A 19,635-nucleotide genomic window follows, 5' to 3' on the forward strand; every position below is an offset into this window, starting at 1 on the left:
AGACTATCAATGGGGAGTGTTTGCCACAAAAGGAAATGCTGCCCAGGCAATCCCAGCCATCTTCAGAGGTGACGACTTATCCTCTTGTCAGAATGGTTTTCTGTGAGTCTTATTGTCCCGGTGGTTTCAGAGTATAAGTGTCTGGACTCTCTAGCAGTCATCTAGAACTGAAGAAGCCTCTTTGGTTGAGAAGTGAACCCAAACTTCCAAGTCCAAGTCCTTCTTTTTTGCTCTTCTTGATTTAACCTACGCTCCGCATCAACCTGTAAACTCTGTTTCATGTTTCAGGATGGCAGTTTGTACAGGGAACCCCGACGTCCACGACGACCCTACCTGACGGAGAGCACAGGAAGTCTACCGTCCAGCCCCTACCGTCTCCCTGACGATGAGGCCTACGAGACAACACAGGAGTATGCCTCTTCACGGGAACCCATCCGGAGTCGGCGCCGCCCACGACGCAACCGTCTCAACGGACACATCGCCCAGCGTTCGGCGGGCCTACGGAACTACAGCTCGCAGAGCTTCAGCCAGTCGGAGGAGGAGGAGGAGGAGGAAGAGGAGGAGGAGGAGGATGCTCACGGGGAGAGCACACCTTTCCTTAGTATGCAGAACATGAACATGGACCCGCCCTTAAACATTCCCGGTTTCCGTTCATCATCCGGCGCAGACCCACGGACTCACCGCGGGCTGAGTCGGCCGGCCACACGGAGCAACGGGCAGAGTCGCGGCTCCCAGTCACATCGCTCCAAGGCTGACAACACGCCACTTTAAGACTCACCCCCCCCCCCCCCCCCCCAGCCCCGCCACCCACCCACCGTCCACACCCCACGCACTCTCCTCCTCCCACACACAACCAGTGGACGAGAGACCTGCATCTAGGATAAATATTTTTATTTTGTATAACAGACAGATATTCTAAACAAATGAAATATTTATTTTCATTTCTGCAAAAATTGTCTACTAGCTAACAGCAAAGACTTTTTTTTATAATGGGGGGGTATTTATATGTCAAGTTTTTTGATTTACAGCATTACGAGAGATGAAAAAAATAGAGAATTACGTGCCAATTTTTTCACAAGTTAGATAAATAGAATAATATTGTGGTGCCTTTTGCTGTACGCTGAAGTTGGAGGTCCCATTGAGTTTTTGTAGCCTTTCTTATGAAGACTCCTTGTTTTTATAGAGACCAACCCTCTTCCTTCCTTTTGCTTTGTTGTTTTCCTCTGATTTGAGATCGTCTTTTCGAACGGTGGTCTGATCATATCATCATGCAATATTGATTCCTCCTGTGTAAAAGGTGTCTGTTTACATGATCCACACAATGCACTCTGAGGGTTTCTCGATGAATCCCGTCAGTCATTTCCGTCGTCATCCGCTGCCTGTCGGTCTTCTGTTGTTGTTTCTGTGAACACAGGAGTGTTAGGAAGCTGGTGAGAGAAAGCCACGCTAGATCATTGTACAGGTGTCCAGGGTGCTGCCATGACTTTGGTGCTGGTTGCTGTGTGTGTGCCTGTGTGTGTGTGTGTGTGTGTGTGTGTGTTCGTGTCTGGATGTACGCCTCAGCAAGTCTCCTTCGGTTTCGCCTCGAGAGTGTGGTCTCGTGTTTGACTGACGTGCTCATCCCACCGATCCTCACGCTGCCAGAAGCTCCATTGCACTGTAAGCCCATCCCTCCGCGAGCAGTCATTGGCCAGGGAGCTGCCGATCCAAACCAACCGAAACCAATCCAGTTGTAATCCAGCCTGACTCCGGCCTCCCGTGGACTGCCCAGCCCACCTGTTTCCTATGCCAGCAGCTTAGAGCCGCACTGTGTCTCAGGACCCCCCCCCCCCCCCCCCATCACATCACAGCCAAAAGACTTAAAGCCGAGAGTGCACGTCATCTCCAGCCACAGCTCCGCCCACAGGCCAGATGCCCTCCCTCTCCTGGACGTTCATCCGTCCATCACTTACGTTGCATTCGCTTGACGGTTCGCGGTTGACGGAGCAAAGGATGAGCGGGGAATGTCATCATTTATGAAGTATAAAGGTTGAGGCTGTATATGAGTTTATGAGTCTGACTATGAGTGAAATGATGATGATGATGATGATAAAAACAAATGTTGAGTGTAGGCTACATCTGTTCATTATCTGCAGGCGATAGAGGGGGATGCTGCGCCCGTTTAAGAGGATTTTTTTTTTTATTTCATTTTCTTACTCATGTAATCCTACTGGAACTTTACAGGTCTTCTTCCGTCCTGGAGCCACCACCACCTTTCATCCCTGTGGATACGCCGGTGCTCCGAAGGGAAAAACCTGTTGCAGATTCACACATTTCTGAGTCTCACACTTCTTCTTCAGCTCACAGCCAAAATCTGTTAAATGATAATACTGATTCCTGCATCCTTGATTTGCATTTATTTGCCATTAATGAATGAACGTATTTTGGACGATCTGTTACGCGTCGGTATCTCTCTCTCCACCATGCCTGGCTCCTCACACTCATGTCTTTTTTCACGATCAACGGGCCGATCATGTCAGAATCTCTTCCACAATAGATATTTATGGACACTTTCAAGCTCGCTGCATGAGGTGTCAGATACAGTAAGCGTCCCTATTAATGTTGATTTAAAAAAAAAGTCGAACATTTATTTTCTCACGCAGGAGATGCATGGAAAGTGTCTTTAAAATGGCAACACGGCCCTCAGATTCAGGGGAATGACACGAGAAATATACAAAAACATTTGGGTTCATGGCCCTAAGGTCTGGCTAGTTTTGTCTTACTATTCACTGTAATCAGTCGGGATTTGCAATGTGGAAATACTGCAAGTGACGGTAGTGTGCTTCTAGAGTTAGCTGAATTGTTAACACCCCCCCCACCCCTTTTCTCCTCACCCTGCACTCCCTCGCTCCCCTTTACATTTACACATGCCTTTCACACATAATGAAGCACACACTGAGACACACACAGACACAAATCCTCATTTGACACACACTTTTACACTCAAACCCCCCCGCCATGTTTGTGTTTGTCGGGCAGTTTGCCTTTGTCTTTTTTACCTACCAACTTTCTCTCCTCTCCTCTCCTCTCCTCTGCATGCCCTAGTGGTACTGGTAGTTGGGTGCATGGAAAAAGAAGCAAGCATATAGTTTTTCCACTCGGTGAAAATAAATAAAAAATGTGTCTTCATTTTAACATTCAGCAATAAATCCCCTTCTCTTCATCTGCATCATTCTCGGAATATCCTAGAGGAGATTTTTTGCAAGTTTAATCAAAACATTCTACTTGCAAAAGAAGAAAATCCAAAAACCGCCCCTTCATATAAAGAATAAAACTTTATTCCTACCATTTTGAAACAGTCCTGTCCCTTTGTTGTTGTTGTTTTGTTTATGAACCAGTAAATTTCCACCTGCTGTCACTTCCTTGTTGATGTAAACGCGTAATGTAACATAGATAGAACACTAGATGGCACCATTTATTGCTTCGTGTTACTCCAAAGTTCCAAACTTGGCTCATTATTAGAACTCCTATGTCAAGTCATATGTCTGCTACTGTAATGGTCTATTTCCATGCCTCTATTCATGCTACGTCCTAAACATGTGATCGCCTATTCAAGCTAAGATTTGATGTGAGTATGAATACAGTGGGGCTTTATAGATGTGTATTTAAATATGCAAAAGCTTTTTGCAATATTTTGCCAAACAGACACCATACACGTATTACAATGTACACTCTCCTAACCGCTTAACGTATTAGTATTTAAAATCAAATCAAAAAGGGCCTTCAATAGTGCACCTACTTCTGCCAAAACACAACATTCCAATTCCAGTAAATGTCCCCAAACCAACTTCCAAATCAGAAATGTGTCGTCTCTCGAATGTCTGGTTTCTTAAAGGAAAAATATATGGATCCACCCCATTATCAGAATAAACAAAACAAATTTTAATCTTTCTTCCCTTGGACATATCGCACTCTTCTTGGGAATCTGTTCAGTACTTGAATTTATTTTTGTATGATAAAAGAAATGTCCCATGTCTTGCTGCTCAAAGGAAAAAAAAGGTGTTCTTTATAGGAACGTTTAACACCCTCCAACCGAGTTTCATCAAAATCCGTCATTAAGTTTATGTGTAATGAATGAAAATGGATGGCAAAGAAACTAAAAAAAAACCTTCCTTGGCTGAGGTGAAACCCAACATCCCTCTGCTCCATTAATTCAAACGTTAGCGTTGGCATTGAAATCTATAATGTGAAAAAGATGTTAACTTACAGTTAATTACAGCATATACAGCTTTGAACCAAATCAGCTCCTATCAGGCGGTAGACAGATTATCTGATTTGTTCGTTCAGCACTTATGACCATGATTTAGACCTGGGTGATCCTAGCCAAAGCTGTATAAATCGTTTCACTAACCCATTTAATAGTTTTGACTGAAGCATTATTTATTCCCTCTCTCCTTGCTTCCTGCTGCCCCCACAGCCCCAACCAGGTGAAATTGGAGAAGTATGTCAGAGTAGTTCAGGACATGTATGACAGCAGTGAAGTGCAGAGTAGGAGTAACATGAGAGTTTAGTGTAGAGGTGGGATTGTTTTGTTTGCCATGGTGATGGATAGACTAACAGACGAGGTGAGACAGGAAGTTCTTTGGAATAGGATGTTTGCAGATGACATTGTGCTCTGCAGCGAGAGCAGGAAGCAGGTAGAGGCGAATCTAGAGAAGTGGAGGTCTGCTCTAAAAAAGAGAGGAATGAAGGTGAGGAATGTATGTAAATGAGAATGTCCCAGATGGAACAGTGATGTTACAAGGAATAGACGTGAAGAAGGTAGAGGACTTCAGGTACCTCGGTTCAACAGTGCAGAGTGATGGAGAGAATGTGGAAAGGAGGTGAAGAATCGTGTGCAGGCAGGATGGAACGGGGGGAGGAAAGTATCAGGTGTGCTCTGTGGTAGGAGAGTGTCAGAGAGGAGGAAGAGAAAGGACTACAAGACAGTGGTGAGGACAGCCATAATGGACGTCTTAGAGACAGCGGTGAGGACAGCCATGATGGACGGCTTAGAGACAGTGGTGAGGACAGCCATGATGGAAGGCTTAGAGATGGTGGCTCTGAGGAAAAGACAGGAGGCGGAGCTAGAAGTGGAGGAGATGAAGATGCTGAGGTTCTCCTTGGGAGTGACCAGGTTGGACAGGATTAGAAATGAGACAATAAGAGGGACAGTGAAGGTTAGACGTTTTGGAGACAAGGTCAGAGAGACCAGACTTTGATGGTTTGGACATGTCCAGAGGAGAGACGGGGACTATATCGGTAGAAGGATGCTGAGGATGGAACTGCCAGGGAACAGGGATAGAGGTCGACCCAGGAGAAGATACATGGACGTAGTGAGAGAGGACATGAGAGTGGCTGGTGTTGGGGAGGACGATGCAAAGGACAGGGTGAAGTGGAGAAAGTTGATTTACTGTGGCGACCCCTGATGGGACAAGCTGAAAGTACAGTAGTAGTTGAAAGACAGCAGTCAATGAGACCCTCGACCTGTTCTGCCGGTTTGTTCTGACCACACTGTGCTAGCTACATGATGACAGAATGATTTGTTGATTGTCTCACTCATAAGTCACTGTTGTCATAAAACTGAGCAAAAACTCTACAAGTGTGGGCAAGCAGCTCAACTGGACCAAGTAACAATGAATTAAGGTGTGTCTGCTTTATATTCCGGCCTCTCCCTCACAGATTGGCGTGTACCCCCACCTAGAGCTGATTCAGCCTGACAAACTGGTGAAGTCAAATGTCCTTCCTGTTTGATCGCGTTCTGTCAGTGGGTGTAGTCCTGTGTGTATACCTGACTGCGTTTGTGTGCTGAGTAAAGCACGTTTCATTCCTGCTAAAGAAAATATTCAGGATCGACAGCAGCCTCTTCAGTAAACAGGACACAAGACTTCACCCTGGAACACTTGGACAGACAAGATCAGACTGTTGGAGAGGAAGCGTCCCTTTTTCTTCAAATTTTCTCCCACAGAAACGAATCAGTGATGTGGTCTTCGGTCTAAGTGTGGACATCAGCTTTGCTCATCAATACGGAGACAATATTTCAGTGAATCAGGGACCCTGCAAATGCAGGTAAGCAAAAACAACAGCAACAACAACTGCTGACTAAGCTTTAACCTCAGGTGTAACTATGAATATCTTGATGTATTTATTACTGACAGATACATTCCATTGTGCTCTCCGGTGATTTCTGTGTCACCTGCTGGTGGAACTGGATTTTTCTCATTGTTAAAACTTGAGGAACTGGTTCACACGCGCTGACATGTTCTATCTGCACCATTTCAGAAGCTCTTTAGGTCCACATTTAGGTCTTGGCTTTCAGGACAGCAGGTGGCAAGACAAGTTTCACCGCAAAGTCCATATAACCCCTGATCTTAAGACGCTTTTAAACATATCACAAGAGGTGCTGTTCCCAGCTGTCACATAACTTTAAAAATTTTTCTCCAACTGTCCGAAATGTTTGGATGAAACTCATCAAAACCTTCAGAACCAGCTCCTAAATGGCCCTAGATCGTTTCTGTTCTAATATACTCTTGTCCCCTCTCATTGTTGCCACCTAGTGATAGCTTTGTGCGTGTGCACACTAACTCTGGACATTCATCGGCTTGCACACATTGTATTCTGATTTTCAGAAACATCTCATTCAAAGAATTGTCCGAAGCTGACTAACATTCTGTTTGTGCGTTTGCAGATTCATGGCACAGTGCCACTGCCACTGGTGCAACGTGTTCATTTGTTTGTGTGCACCATGCGTCTTCGTGGCTCTGCTGGTGGCCTACGTTCACGCCATGTTAATGATTGGCATGCAAGGCAAAAACCTGGCAATCCCTCTCTTTGTGGCCCGGGGACTTTTGGAGAACGAAAACTTCAGCTCAATCCCCGAAACGTTCTGGGACACCCACACGAACAAGAACTCAATTTGGAATGATCTCCAACTATTACTTGATCGCCGATTCAACCCCATCCTGCTTCCAAACAATACCAAGAAGGGGTTTGACCCAGAGTCCCTCCTGAGTGAAAGTTTATCTGCATCGAATAACATGCGCAGACACGTTGAAGGGCTGCCACAGGACCTTCATAACTTCCTGAGCTCCATGCATAGGAGAGATTATACAACTGTCTTACAGCCAGGTGGGCAATGTGGAGCTGGGGGAAATGATGCGGCGGAGCAAGTTCTTCTTCTACTGGCCATCAAATCTAAAGAGCCCAACTTTAAGAATCGGCAGGCCATTCGGCAGACCTGGGGCCGGGTGGGACGGGTAGCAGGAGAGAGGGGGAACCACAGCAGCGGGGGTGAAGGTGGAGGATATGTCCGACGGATTTTCCTACTGGGCAAAGAGGAGCATGAGGAGCATGAGAAGCCGGCCTTCGGCGACTACGGGCTGCTGCAGATGGAGAGTGCGTATCATGGAGACATTCTCCAGTGGGATTTCAAGGACACGTTTTTCAACCTCACCCTGAAAGATGTGCTCTTCTGGAGGTGGTTCTCGCACACTTGCAACCAGACTCTCTTCGTCTTCAAGGGGGATGACGACGTCTTCGTCAATACCCAGAAAATGATAGCGTACCTTCAGGGCCAGCTAAGGGCGCCGCAAACAAAAGAAAGCATGAACGAATTCATGGTTGGGGAAGTGTTCAGATCAGCTGCCCCGCACAGAGTCGTTGACTCCAAGTACTACATCCCAGACAGCTTCTACAAGGGCCTCTACCCTCTGTATGCAGCCGGAGGAGGGGTGCTGTACTCGGGCCTGTTGGCCCAGCGTCTGCACAACGTGTCCAAAAGGGTCCACCTGTTCCCCATCGATGACGTTTACGTAGGGATGTGCATGTTCTGGCTCAATGCTCAGCCGATCCACCACCCTGCGTTTCTCACGTTGGACTTTCCCGGAAAGGAAGAGGAGCAGCAGTGTGCCTACCACTCCATCCTGCTGGTCCACAGAAGAAGTCCCGAACAGGTCATCCAACTGTGGGACAAGCTGAAAAGGACACGGAAGCAATGCAGGGATGTGTCCCTGAGAGTTGCAAATTAAAGCCAAAGCTGTGAGGATCTTCTGTTAACGTATATTTATTTTTACTTTGGTAGCGAATGTTTCGGTTTGGGTTAGGGTGAAACTGTGTGAATAGTGTCTGCATTTGTTGTTTTCTTCAGTCGTCCATGTTTAATGATTCTAAAATGTGAAAGCCTTTAGGTCAATCAAAACACCAACATATTTTTGTATATTAAATAATATTTATAACTAATTCTGTGTACTTTAGGTGCCCACTCATTAATAATGATATGATATATGACATAATACCCATACTGTCATTTCAGATTTTTCTATTTTTAAATAGATCTACCACAATGGCCCGTGAGACAAGGTAATAGTTTTGGAGACGACCTGCATCTCTTGTTATCCGTTACTGATAACCAGTTATTAGTGAATTATCGTTTTTCTTGACAGTGATCCACTATGATGATCCAATGTGAGGTCGGGGGTCATTGTGTGATTCTCTTACGTCCGAACGTCATGGAACCGTTGCTTTTCGTTGCAATGATACGACGCTGAGCTGCTTTGGGAGAGCTTTGTACTCACTTTTCATTTTGAAAGGAGAAATACATTTTTATTAGTTATATCTTCCCACCAAGTATTATTATTATTCAGTTGTGACCGTCTGCACTGCAGCCGACGGCCAATCGCCTCTCAGCCACTAGACCGAGGAGCCTGCCTCCATCCTCACCATATTAAACCACCTAAAAGGATGAATTTGTAAAATACGTTTTCTGTTTGTGTCAAATAAACTTTTCAACACATCCGGTGTTTAATCCCATTTCACATCCTGTAAGAAATTACACTAAATATTAAAATGATCTTAAGGAGGAAACACTTGGGGAAGGATTTGCACAACCACAATCACATTTTTTTTGATAGAGCAAAAATGCATCAATGTGGGAAAACAGCTAATATAATTTGTTTTGATTATTTTAACCCAGAATCAAAGCAACTCCTGATTGCTTTAATAGCTGTTCTGAGAACGCACTCGTGTTCAAATGTTGGAGGAAAACAAACTTGAGCTCTGTTACTTCAGAGTATCAGCAGCTTCCTTTCCACGCAAACCAATTTACAAAAACCCCGAAAATTAATCTCTGCTTAGATATCCATGCAAATAATTCTGCAGATATTTTCATAGGATGCGGTATTAAAGATGACATGCAGTATTAATGCAGATATCATCACTGGCAGGATTGTGTTGCGTCAAAGTGTCAAAAACACAGCCGAGTATTGTCTGTTTCCACGTGTGCAGCAGAAAACAGCCGAATCACCAGCTGAGCGAGGAACGTGAGGAGGCGCGGCTGAAACCAGTCACGCCTCGCAGTAAGATTCAAACCGCAGCATTTCCACAGGCGCTTTCACCAACACTGTAAACGGCAGCAGTTTATTCCACATTCAAGTCGCTGCAATCAGCACAAAGGGGGGGGGGGGGTCTGTGAAGGGCAGCAACAAGACAACCAACCACGAAGCGTGCCGAAAAACAGGAAAGGACGTTCAATTATCTTCCCACAATTCAGTTCCTCTCTCAACCAACTCGTAAAAATAAAGGATGTTCATCAGCAGCAACGATTACAACTAGTTTCTCCCTGAAACATTCCATGGAAGTAAACAGTGGATATCTCTGGATTCTAATTTCCGGTCCATTTTAACATACCGGTATTTGGAATCGATATTGGGAAAACGTATTAAGCTAAAATCCATTCACCGAGTCCAGCCGAGGTGAAAAACAACAAACTACAGACGGTCTGTAGCAGGAAGAGCCTCATCTCACACAGGAGACAACACGTCTCGTAAGTCTCACAGCTGTCCCTCCTGATCGTCCGTGTCTTCAACTCTTTGATGCATTTTCTGTCCTTTCCGCTCTGTCATTGCCTTCTTCCTCACTGTCATCCCGCTCCTCCTCCTCCTCCTCCTCCTCCTCCTCCTCACTCTCGCTGTACTGGTATTTACACCGGTTGGTGTTTACAAAGAGATCACTTTCATCATCTTCAGAGTTGCTAATGTCCTCTTCCTCATCTTTTTCCTGCTGTTTGTTTGTCTTGTCCAGCTCCGATGGCTTGTCCACAAACCCCTCTGGCCTGAAGGACAGTCAGGGACAAAAAAAAAAAAAGAAGAAAAGAAAACATTGAAACAATCGCAGAAAGCTCGACAGAGTGACGTTTGGGTGCTTTCCTGCCCACCAGATCTGTTGTTTTTGCAGGTACTGAATGTGATCCTTGTCGAGAATGGAGCTGATCTCTGCCTTCACCTTCTCTCCTTCCTCAATGGGATCCACAATCACATAATTACCTTGGGTATCAAGATAAAGGTTAGTTGACGTGATCCGTTGAAACATTGAAAAAAGCTACAGAGCTCTAAAACAGCAGTTTTTGTATTCATAAATACTATATATATATATATATATACACACAGTTATTGTGGTTGTCTCTGTAATCACTGCAAATTCCAGACACATTTTTAGAAGATATCAGGAGTCCAACAGAACAATATCAGAAATTTATGAAGAGCATGTTTGAGTGGAAAAGAAAGATTGCGTTCTTCAGCTTCATACACGACTAAAGACGGCATTCCCGTGTTTGATCAAGAGATCAAGGTTACTTTATTTGTACCCGAAAGTAGATTTGTTTTGCTGTGAGGTAAAGTTAAAACATCCACTATCCATTTAAAACCAGCAAACATACATATAAAATCTAAACATCTAAAAACAAAACAAAACTAGCTTAATGCTAAACACAATATGTAGCCTTGTTATTCATCTGTAGGTAATTTATTTTTAAATAAAGTCAAGAGCAGCAGGAATAGGACAGTCAAAATACTGCACTCGTCAGTCGTACAGCCGTTTAATAGACGCAAACACACTTGTTGGATTATGGGCTGGCGAGGTTTGGTTGATTGACACCGACGTGTGACATCTGTTAGAATATACAATCTGTGTTTTAGCATCCCGCTGCTCGTTACCTCTCTTGATCCAGATGTTCTTGCGGAACTTCGTGGGCATGCTCACCAGGAAGGTCTCCCCCTGGGCTGTCATGGTTTCATGGAGGTTGTTACCACGGCTACCAATGACCTGCAGGTGCAGAGGACAGGTAGGGGACAGAGACACAGTCAGGACAACGCATTCCTGAGTCACAGGTGACCGCTTCGCCACACACGGCTCACCTTCACAATCTGCTGGTTTTCCGTGGGTGTCACGAAGTCTCCGAAACCCTCTTTGACGACGTGCTTGCGTTTTGTGGCCTGCGACATGATGAACGAGCTCCAGGTTCGTTCGCCAGCTGGGAAAATAATGGGAGTGTTAAGAGTGACGGTAAACAGAAAACAACAACAACAACACATCAACTAAAACCAGAGATGAGCCGTGTCACAAGATTAATACTACCAAATAACATTCTAAAAAAAATGCTAAACACGCAAACAATTGTTTGTTTACACTCAACAATAGTCTTGTGGCTGCCGATGCTAGCTAGTCACACGCTAACCTTGAACGAAAGAAAAACGCAACGGTGTCCGTTTACAGCAAGGAGCTCTCCTGGGCGCCTCGATGGGCGCATAAAACACTAGCAGACGAACACGAAGAAATATTCAACCCACGAAGACGAAGAGCACGCGGGCCTGTTCGCTGGTAGTACTTCCGGTTCCGGTTTGCGAAGGGCTGCTTCTTTAAAAGAAACGATATTAATTGTTGACTATTTTCCTCCCGTCGTAGAGTAAAGGGCTTGTAACGTGTCAGATACAGGACAGGGTGCTGTCCTCGTCATCCATTAAAAGAAAAACTTAATAAATCACTTCAATATTTCCTTCTCGTCGCTGGCTTAGCTCTTCCGCGGCATTGCAGGAGCATTATGGGAAACGGAGTTTTAGTCTCTGTCGGTTTGAGCGACGTTCAAGATCATGAGCGTTCAAAGAAACTGCTAGTCCAACAATCTAGATTACGGTAAATAAACACGCTTTCCTTTTATGAATCAGCTTTAAAATTTAAGCCATTCTTTCTCAAGTACAATAAAGTTTCGGATACTTTCGTAAACAGATAATAAAGGTTTCCAGTTGCAATTATATGATGTTTACAAGTTTTCTGTGTCGACCCACACCTGTAACACATCACAAAGTTGTTTTAGAGTTAGCTGTTCATCCTGGGACCCTTACTAAATATATGAAGATATATGAACTCTGACATTTTGTGCATTTGAGGTCCATTCTTTATTCCCGGTGTAAGAAAATAACACCAGAAAACAAACAATTGGATTCCACTCTATTGTTTTATTCAAGTGTCAAATATCTCTCTCTTACAGCAGTCTTTAAAATTATGTTGCAGTTAGTTAATGTGCAGACCTATACCAAGGGAAAACCTCAATATTAAAAAACAATACAAACAGATACTACACAGATTTAGCTCAAGCAGATGCTCACAATAAATTCCAGCAAAATGTACAAGACACACACAAGTCTAAAAGCAAGGGGTGTATATTCTTTATCAAACATGGGCTCAGTAACTGTGAGGAAATCTTAAGTTAAAACTAATATACCCAAAAACACAGCAACCATTAAAACAGAATGAAATGCACACGAAAAATCTACTTTACAATTCCTATAAATTGTAAAGTACTGCTGCTAGCTTACTGAAAGGTGGTATGATTTCATTCAACTGTAACGAGGTCAAAGGTATTAACACGAAAGCGGAGGCTCTATGGCCGTGAATCTGGATCGACTGTGTGCAGTTAGGGTGAAGGAGTCAGCTGGACACATGCAGAATGATGTATCGGAGGTTTAGGTGATTTGAGCAGATGAACACATTTTGTTGATTCCACATGCGTTGGACCCTCTGTGGAGGTAGTAATAACCCTGCAAGAGAGCAACAGACAGAAATCAGCAAAAAAAAATAATAATAACTTCCTCCCGGCCGTCGCAAACGTGACGTTTTGGTTCGTTGAATTCAAATGTTTCAACCGGCGCATTCTGGTCATATCGTTATTCTTAAAATCATAATCCGATCTTTTGTCCCCCATTTCTGGACAATAAATTGTTATTGTCATGAACAATGTCACTTTTAATACCTTCGTACATCATTGTCTGTATTACCTGCTCGCCATAATCCTCTCCCCAGCTGTTTTTAATGGCCCAGAATGGGATACCTTCACCTGAAACCACAAACAGTCATGTGAGCCACCGCTCCCTGCATTTTAATTCACAAAATCCTCCACTATGTTTGTATTTCTTGAAGTCGCTGGTAAACAGGATGAACAAATTTTGTTTCAGGAAGGGATCGGGATAAATACACTTACGCTCTCCGTAGCCCACCAGTAGCACAGCGTGGTCAATCATCCAGGGGTTACACAAGATCTTCCAGGGGTGAGACACGCCCTTCTTGTAGAACTACAGGAAATTAAAAAGACAAAAATGGATTAAACGTGTTATATGCTGATGAGAAACATTGCAGTCATCGTGCCGTTTTCGTGGCGGTGACGACGGCATTTGAATACGTCAGATTTTAGCGATGCAGGTGAGACAAGCGCTTACCTGCATGGCAAAAGCATTCAGAGCAACGGAGACCGGCCCATGCTCAGCCAACCAAGCAGCGATTTCTGGGGAAACGAAATACAGAAAAGGTTCATTTAAAACGTCTTTATTTTGATCTGCCACATGAATGAATTACTAGTTAAAGTTATTATACCTCCAAGACAACAAACAGCCATCAGTCTGCACTTTGTGTGTATATTTGAAAGAGGACAGGAATACTCACTAATTGCAGTGCGTCGTTACGAGGGCTGTAACGACGCACTCATCTCACTATGAGATAAGAGTTTCCGCACTGTGGTAATTATAGGACTATTTTCTTTTAGTGAATGAGTTTACAGACCAATTATGACCGCGCATCCTGTTTTATATGTCTGAGGTGGTGTAAAAAAAAAAAGGAAAACAACAATTATCCTCTTTTTTAAAGCGCAAGTGAAATTATATTTTATCTCAAAGAACAAAAAAAAAATACATTGTTGATTTATAAACAATCCCCACATCAAAACCACATGAATAATACAAAGAAATAAAATGTCTTCAAATCAACTACGGCCTGCAAGCCTGGGTCCGTCTGAACCGTTACAGGAGGGTAACTCGCCCTTTTCGTCTTTGGGAAGCTCCACAGAGCTGTTGATGTAGGCGGCCACCTTCCCTGTGCTGAATATGCAGCCCTGCTTGTGGCCGCTGTAAGAGTAGTCGGACTCTGACTCCAGGCCACCTTAAACAGGAGGAATATGAAAACGTCAGAGCTTCCACACAGCACCAAGCATGACTGTTTTTGTAGCTTATGCGGTGTCAGTAAATGACCGTGCAGGCCTGAATAAAATGGCCACATCTTCCTTACCCAGCTTCTCGATAGCTTCGTAAGCATTTGATGGCAGCCCTCCTCTGCAGGCCTGGTCCAGCCCGTCACAGTCGACAAGCTCTGTCAGGAACAAATTGATCCACCCATCAAACCATGTTTTATTTATCTGTAAATGTAAACAGCGACTTGTTTTCTGCAGGATAACATCATTGAATTATTTTATCATCCATGTTTGTTTGGATCCGTGAACGTGTATGTGTGAGAAACCTTGTTCAGAGAGCGACAGCAGTGTCCCGTTTCTCAAGAACCACTGGCCTTCAATGTTCCCAGTGACAGAAAATGCCCAGCAAGAGCCACACATCCCCTGCAAAGCACAAAGACAAATGCATGAAACGACAGCACAAAGTAAACAGGAAGTATGATGCATTTATCAGTAACGTACCTGGTTCTTCACAGGACCGACAGCTCCATGATCCCTCCAGTCCCAGCTGGAAGGGGCGGGGCTTGTGGCAGGAGGGGCCGGTTTCATTGGTCGATGAAGATTCCATTGACTCAGCATTGGATTCAGGTGTGTATCGTGAAACTCTTCCTCTGGAATAAAGCGATCAAACAGACTTTTCGAAGAAGAGCTGGTGCAACACATAAAAATGCGTCAACGCATTTCCACAATACACACACGCACACACACACACACACTCACACACCTACCAGTAAGGTCACTGAACTTGGTGACTCCATACTCGGCCGACCCTCGATCCAGTGACTGGAGCTTTTTAGCAGTCTTTAGGTTCTCGTGGAAGATGCTCAAACGGCGGTCCGTCTCTGCAGGATCAGGGTTAAAGCACATATTTACAAAATGTGGTGGATGTTTTATGACCAATTATCTGCCCCAACTGCTTTGGTTATTGCGCGTTACTATTCCTGAGGTCACTTGTCACGGTTATTGTGAGGTGGTTACGAGCATGGCAGGAAAGTGACATTTTACTCACCGGTCTGACTGCTGTAGACTTTATTGTATTTCACCATGAACGTTTTGAACTGACCCAGCAGCTCTTCAGACTCCTTCCAGATCAAACAAACGCACAGAATCAACACAGACGCATCGATATCAAGGATAAACTGATGACGGCACTTCACGTGAGTTCAGTATACCAATATGAACAACATATGACATTTATACCTATGATATTTACCTCCACAGACTGGTCAGCGGATGCATCCGTCACCTTGTTGGTCTCTTCTAGCTGAGGTTCATCTGAAAAGAGAAATAATATCAACGTTCATAATGCTTAAATTCATGCTTTTTCATGTTTAAAAATATGTGGTTTCTGGTATTCATATATTCCAACACTAAATTATTTTAAAGCCTAAAATATATTCTGTATTTGCATAAATATTTTATTTTTAATAGGCAAAATAAGATCAGTCGCATCACGCTGCTCCACAGATCAATGCCAATCAATACAAACAGACCATTAGCGTACTTCTCTGTTTTTGGTGCTGTTAAACAGCACTTTGAAGATTTGTTGCGATAATGTGTTGTTTTGATCAGTTTAATAGATCCGGCTAGAAAGAAAGATCGATTGATTGATTGACGGACCTATCGGCTTGCACTTCTGGTTGAGCAGAGTTGAAGTGCCTTCCCATGGAATGTCCCAAACATCGAACACACACACCTCCGTCTGAAACGAACACAAAGAGTGGCATGTTTGTCGACTCGAACTCCAGTCACAAGATCAGATGAGCAGCGGCATGTGATCAACAGGAATGCATAAATAAATGAATACACAGTTAGCTGCACACACATCCTATTATGGGATTTGATTCAAGTCTGAGTTAAATTTCTAATTCTCTCTCTCTCACTCACACACACACACACACACACACACACACACACACACACACACGACAATACCTTGAGTTTCTGTGCCTCAGGATAGAAGTCACAAGTCCTGAGCATGGTGGATTTCTTACACTGAGTGTTACTGAGTTCCACCGTTATCGAGTAGCGGATCCCTTTAACCAGCTAGAAAACAGCAAAACACAAACATACAATTGTCACATCTAATTTACACAAAATAAATTGTATGCATAAGGAAACATTCAGCACCATAAATATTCTGAAAAGAATGTTAAAAACTTAAGTCTTAAAATTGCTTAGATTCCTTTCCAGAGGCAGGCTTGAAATATAATGTGCTCTACAGTTGTGTAGTTTTTATTTGTACTAAACCCAACTTTAATAATCGAGCATTGCCTTATTATCTTCCTCATTTTTAACTTAGTTAGTAGTGTGCTATTTTCTTGTTGTCTTCTTTATGTGAAGGGCTTGGTGAAAGACTATTTTCCACACCGGTTGGCCCTGGACGTGTGAATTTGAAGGGTCGTCAGCCAGACTGGGATTGTGTGTGAATGCATGTTGACAACGCTGCAGCGTCTGGATGGTTCCTGCGCTGCTGTGTGTGTGTGTTGGTGGCCCTTTGAAAACACTCCATGACAAATGGCTCTGCTGCTGAACGTAACCGGGCACGGCAGCCCACGGAGCCCGTTAGACGCAGCCTAAAGTCCACTGTGATAAATAATCCCCATGCAAATAAACTGTACACATTTATATCAGAACGCAACTTTTCCCAAACCCCTTGTTTGTAATTTATTTTGAATTTACCTGTATATTTTATATTTCTTCTTCTTGTGTTTATTTTTGTATTTACTTATTTTCCTTCTCATTCTTTCCTTCCTTTTGCACATATAATTGTATTACTGATTTTATATTCCTCACGGTTAGATTTCCTTCTATTTTGATCTCTGGAGATGTGAATGTTTTGTGTAATGTCGAAGGGTGACATCTATAAAGCGAGTTTGTACTGTTAGTTATGTTAATAAAGTTAAAAAAATAAAAAATAAAAAAAGTCCACTGTGATTACACTTCCGGTCACTATTAAAACAGGAATACTACCATACTGTATTTATATTTGCAGCCTGTAACGCTTTTAGAAACTTGCCAAAATGAAATAACAATTATTTTAAAAAAATAAACGCGGCGTAATTTTCTTTTTTGTTGTTGTTGTTTTTCGCTTTGAAGTTACGTCACATTATTTTCGGCCTCCGTTTGGCTAGCTCTTGCTAGCGTGACGCAGATCGGTTGGCATCACGGATGTTGACAAACAATGAACTCCAGCTGTGGCCTGCCCGGTGTTCGGTGGGCCTCCCAGTCGGTACAACATTATTTTCCATCCCCTACATTTAGCTGTGATTGAATTAGTCGCCCAAATCGTTCAGAATAAACGAGCATTTAACGCGAGATGACTGGAATTTGTTACCTGTTTGCTGGCAGAGATGAGCCGGCTGACCTTGCGGAGGTGCATTGCGTTGGAGCCTCGGTTGTAGCGCTCCTCGGCGAACTGCAGGACTTTCTTTAAGCCTGGATCGGACTCCGCCAGACGCACTGGAGAGCCCAGGAGGCCGAACAGAGGCCGGTCGAGGTCCTCACTAAGCCCGTATACCGATCCCACCACGGCGGCCAGGGCCAGCCATAGGACCACAGAACCGCGGAGCCCGTTCATAATGCTCGTCCCAATGCGATGAAAAAGGGACACGTCCTCGCTCTTTGCTCGGTTAAATTCAGACAAAGTCTCCACTCCTCTCGATCGATATCGAGCTCGTATGATGTGCAACAGCGAGGCGTTGTTGCCAAACAAATTGGATTACGAGCCTGTGGGAGGAGAAACGTCGCATGACCAGCAGGGTGCGTTCAACAGCCGCACTGTTACTGACCAGCAGGGGGCGTTCAACAGCCGCACTGTTACTGACGAGCAGGGGGCGTTCAACAGCCGCACTGTTACTGACGAGCAGGGGGCGTTCAACAGCCGCACTGTTACTGACGAGCAGGGGGCGTTCAACAGCCGCACTGTTACTGACCAGCAGGGTGCGTTCAACAGCCGCACTGTTACTGACGAGCAGGGGGCGTTCAACAGCCGCACTGTTACTGACGAGCAGGGGGCGTTCAACAGCCGCACTGTTACTGACGAGCAGGGTGCGTTCAACAGCCGCACTGTTACTGACGAGCAGGGGGCGTTCAACAGCCGCACTGTTACTGACCAGCAGGGTGCGTTCAACAGCCGCACTGTTACTGACCAGCAGGGGGCGTTCAACAGCCGCACTGTTACTGACGAGCAGGGGGCGTTCAACAGCCGCACTGTTACTGACGAGCAGGGGGCGTTCAACAGCCGCACTGTTACTGACCAGCAGGGGGCGTTCAACAGCCGCACTGTTACTGACCAGCAGGGTGCGTTCAACAGCCGCACTGTTACTGACCAGCAGGGGGCGTTCAACAGCCGCACTGTTACTGACAAGCAGGGGGCGTTCAACAGCCGCACTGTGACTGACCAGCAGGGGGCGTTCAACAGCCGCACTGTTCTGTTACGCACGTAAAGTGTTGCGTTCTTCCCCTCGGCTCCTCCAGCGGCAGCGGCCGACTGGATCTGTATCAAGTTGAGGAATTGTTTCTATTTTTGCAGTTAACTCTGCAGCCTACACCGACATAGTGTTGAAATAAAACTTTAGCAGAAAATGAAATACAATTTAGCTTCGTTTTACTGGTATTTTTTAACCTCCCTGCTCTTTTGTACTGGTGAGACTGTGTCAAAAACAGTTTTATTGCATGAACTGTAACTGTACCTTATTTTCCTTTTAGATCCCAACACATCGCTGGGTATACAATCTTATAATAAAGGTCAACCAATCATACTAATTCAAATTCATTAATACACATATTCAAATATGTTATTGAGCAGGGCCTCTTCTCAACCATGCCCATCCCTCCACTGAAGTAACGGTGTTAAGGACCCCAAACAGGACCACTTTCAACAGATTACATTAATTCAAATAGATAAATTATTCTAATACATTATAGAGAACCGTTTCACCCCATGTAACAGTGTTTTAGCATTCCCAAAAAGGGCCACTCTCTCCAGCAACTCTGTATGTCTCCCTTCTTCTTGAAAATCGGCACCAGAACACTTCTTCTCCTCTACTCCCCTGGTATCTTCTTCCCCTCTAGGATTGTATTAAACAACCCCGTTAAAAACTCTACAGCTAACTCTCCTAGACACTTCCACACCTCCACAGGTATGTCGGCCGGTCTAACTGCCTTCCCAATACTAAATACAACAATAAGAAACACGTATTGATCTATGGGCTAAAATTAGATAATTAAAAAAAGCTATTAATGTTTAATCGTGACATGCAGCTTGATCTGTTCCAGCAGCGAGGCAT

General features: G+C 44.3%; 4 protein-coding genes across 4 annotated transcripts in view; 2 read left to right on the forward strand and 2 right to left on the reverse strand.

The window, feature by feature from the left end:
• nrg2b (neuregulin 2b) overlaps positions 1-771 on the forward strand; it is a 44,131-nt gene extending 43,360 nt beyond the window's left edge. The window contains 1 exon segment of the mRNA XM_068740347.1: positions 289-771. Coding sequence (XP_068596448.1) covers positions 289-771 — 483 coding nt within the window.
• Positions 772-6,710: 5,939 nt separating this feature from the next.
• On the forward strand, positions 6,711-8,752 carry LOC137894998 (N-acetyllactosaminide beta-1,3-N-acetylglucosaminyltransferase 2-like). Its single transcript, XM_068740474.1, has one exon. The coding sequence runs from the start codon at positions 6,711-6,713 to the stop codon at positions 8,043-8,045; it is 1,335 nt and encodes a 444-aa protein (XP_068596575.1). The 3' UTR covers positions 8,046-8,752.
• A 661-nt stretch (positions 8,753-9,413) lies between these two features.
• Positions 9,414-11,645, reverse strand: eif1ad (eukaryotic translation initiation factor 1A domain containing). The gene is made up of 5 exons (XM_068740038.1): positions 11,528-11,645; positions 11,208-11,323; positions 11,007-11,115; positions 10,229-10,337; positions 9,414-10,126 (listed from the first exon to the last, which is right to left on the reverse strand). The coding sequence occupies exons 2-5, from the start codon at positions 11,292-11,294 to the stop codon at positions 9,877-9,879; spliced, it is 555 nt and encodes a 184-aa protein (XP_068596139.1). The 5' UTR covers positions 11,295-11,323; positions 11,528-11,645; the 3' UTR covers positions 9,414-9,876.
• A 640-nt stretch (positions 11,646-12,285) lies between these two features.
• ctsf (cathepsin F) lies at positions 12,286-18,074 on the reverse strand. The gene is made up of 14 exons (XM_068740037.1): positions 17,682-18,074; positions 16,280-16,390; positions 15,965-16,046; positions 15,558-15,619; positions 15,354-15,426; positions 15,073-15,186; positions 14,807-14,955; positions 14,632-14,728; positions 14,404-14,484; positions 14,158-14,277; positions 13,563-13,627; positions 13,328-13,418; positions 13,125-13,183; positions 12,286-12,887 (listed from the first exon to the last, which is right to left on the reverse strand). The coding sequence occupies exons 1-14, from the start codon at positions 17,922-17,924 to the stop codon at positions 12,813-12,815; spliced, it is 1,422 nt and encodes a 473-aa protein (XP_068596138.1). The 5' UTR covers positions 17,925-18,074; the 3' UTR covers positions 12,286-12,812.
• Between the last annotated feature and the right edge of the window lie 1,561 nt (positions 18,075-19,635).

The sequence above is a fragment of the Brachionichthys hirsutus genome, chromosome 6, assembly GCF_040956055.1.
Source record: "Brachionichthys hirsutus isolate HB-005 chromosome 6, CSIRO-AGI_Bhir_v1, whole genome shotgun sequence".
Taxonomy (NCBI): domain Eukaryota; kingdom Metazoa; phylum Chordata; class Actinopteri; order Lophiiformes; family Brachionichthyidae; genus Brachionichthys; species Brachionichthys hirsutus.

Excerpts from the sequence above, each read along its gene's own strand:
- LOC137894998 (XM_068740474.1), top strand. The coding sequence starts at position 6,711 with ATGGCACAGTGCCACTGCCACTGGTGCAACGTGTTCATTTGTTTGTGT.
- eif1ad (XM_068740038.1), bottom strand. The coding sequence starts at position 11,294 with ATGTCGCAGGCCACAAAACGCAAGCACGTCGTCAAAGAGGGTTTCGGA. Across the intron at positions 11,116-11,207 it reads AAAACCAGCAGATTGTGAAG|GTCATTGGTAGCCGTGGTAA; the intron begins GTGAGCCGTGTG and ends CTGCACCTGCAG. Across the intron at positions 10,338-11,006 it reads GAACATCTGGATCAAGAGAG|GTAATTATGTGATTGTGGAT; the intron begins GTAACGAGCAGC and ends TTGATACCCAAG.
- ctsf (XM_068740037.1), bottom strand. The coding sequence starts at position 17,924 with ATGAACGGGCTCCGCGGTTCTGTGGTCCTATGGCTGGCCCTGGCCGCC. Across the intron at positions 14,485-14,631 it reads GCTGTCGCTCTCTGAACAAG|AGCTTGTCGACTGTGACGGG; the intron begins GTTTCTCACACA and ends TGTTCCTGACAG. Across the intron at positions 13,184-13,327 it reads ACTGGTGGGCTACGGAGAGC|GTGAAGGTATCCCATTCTGG; the intron begins GTAAGTGTATTT and ends TTGTGGTTTCAG.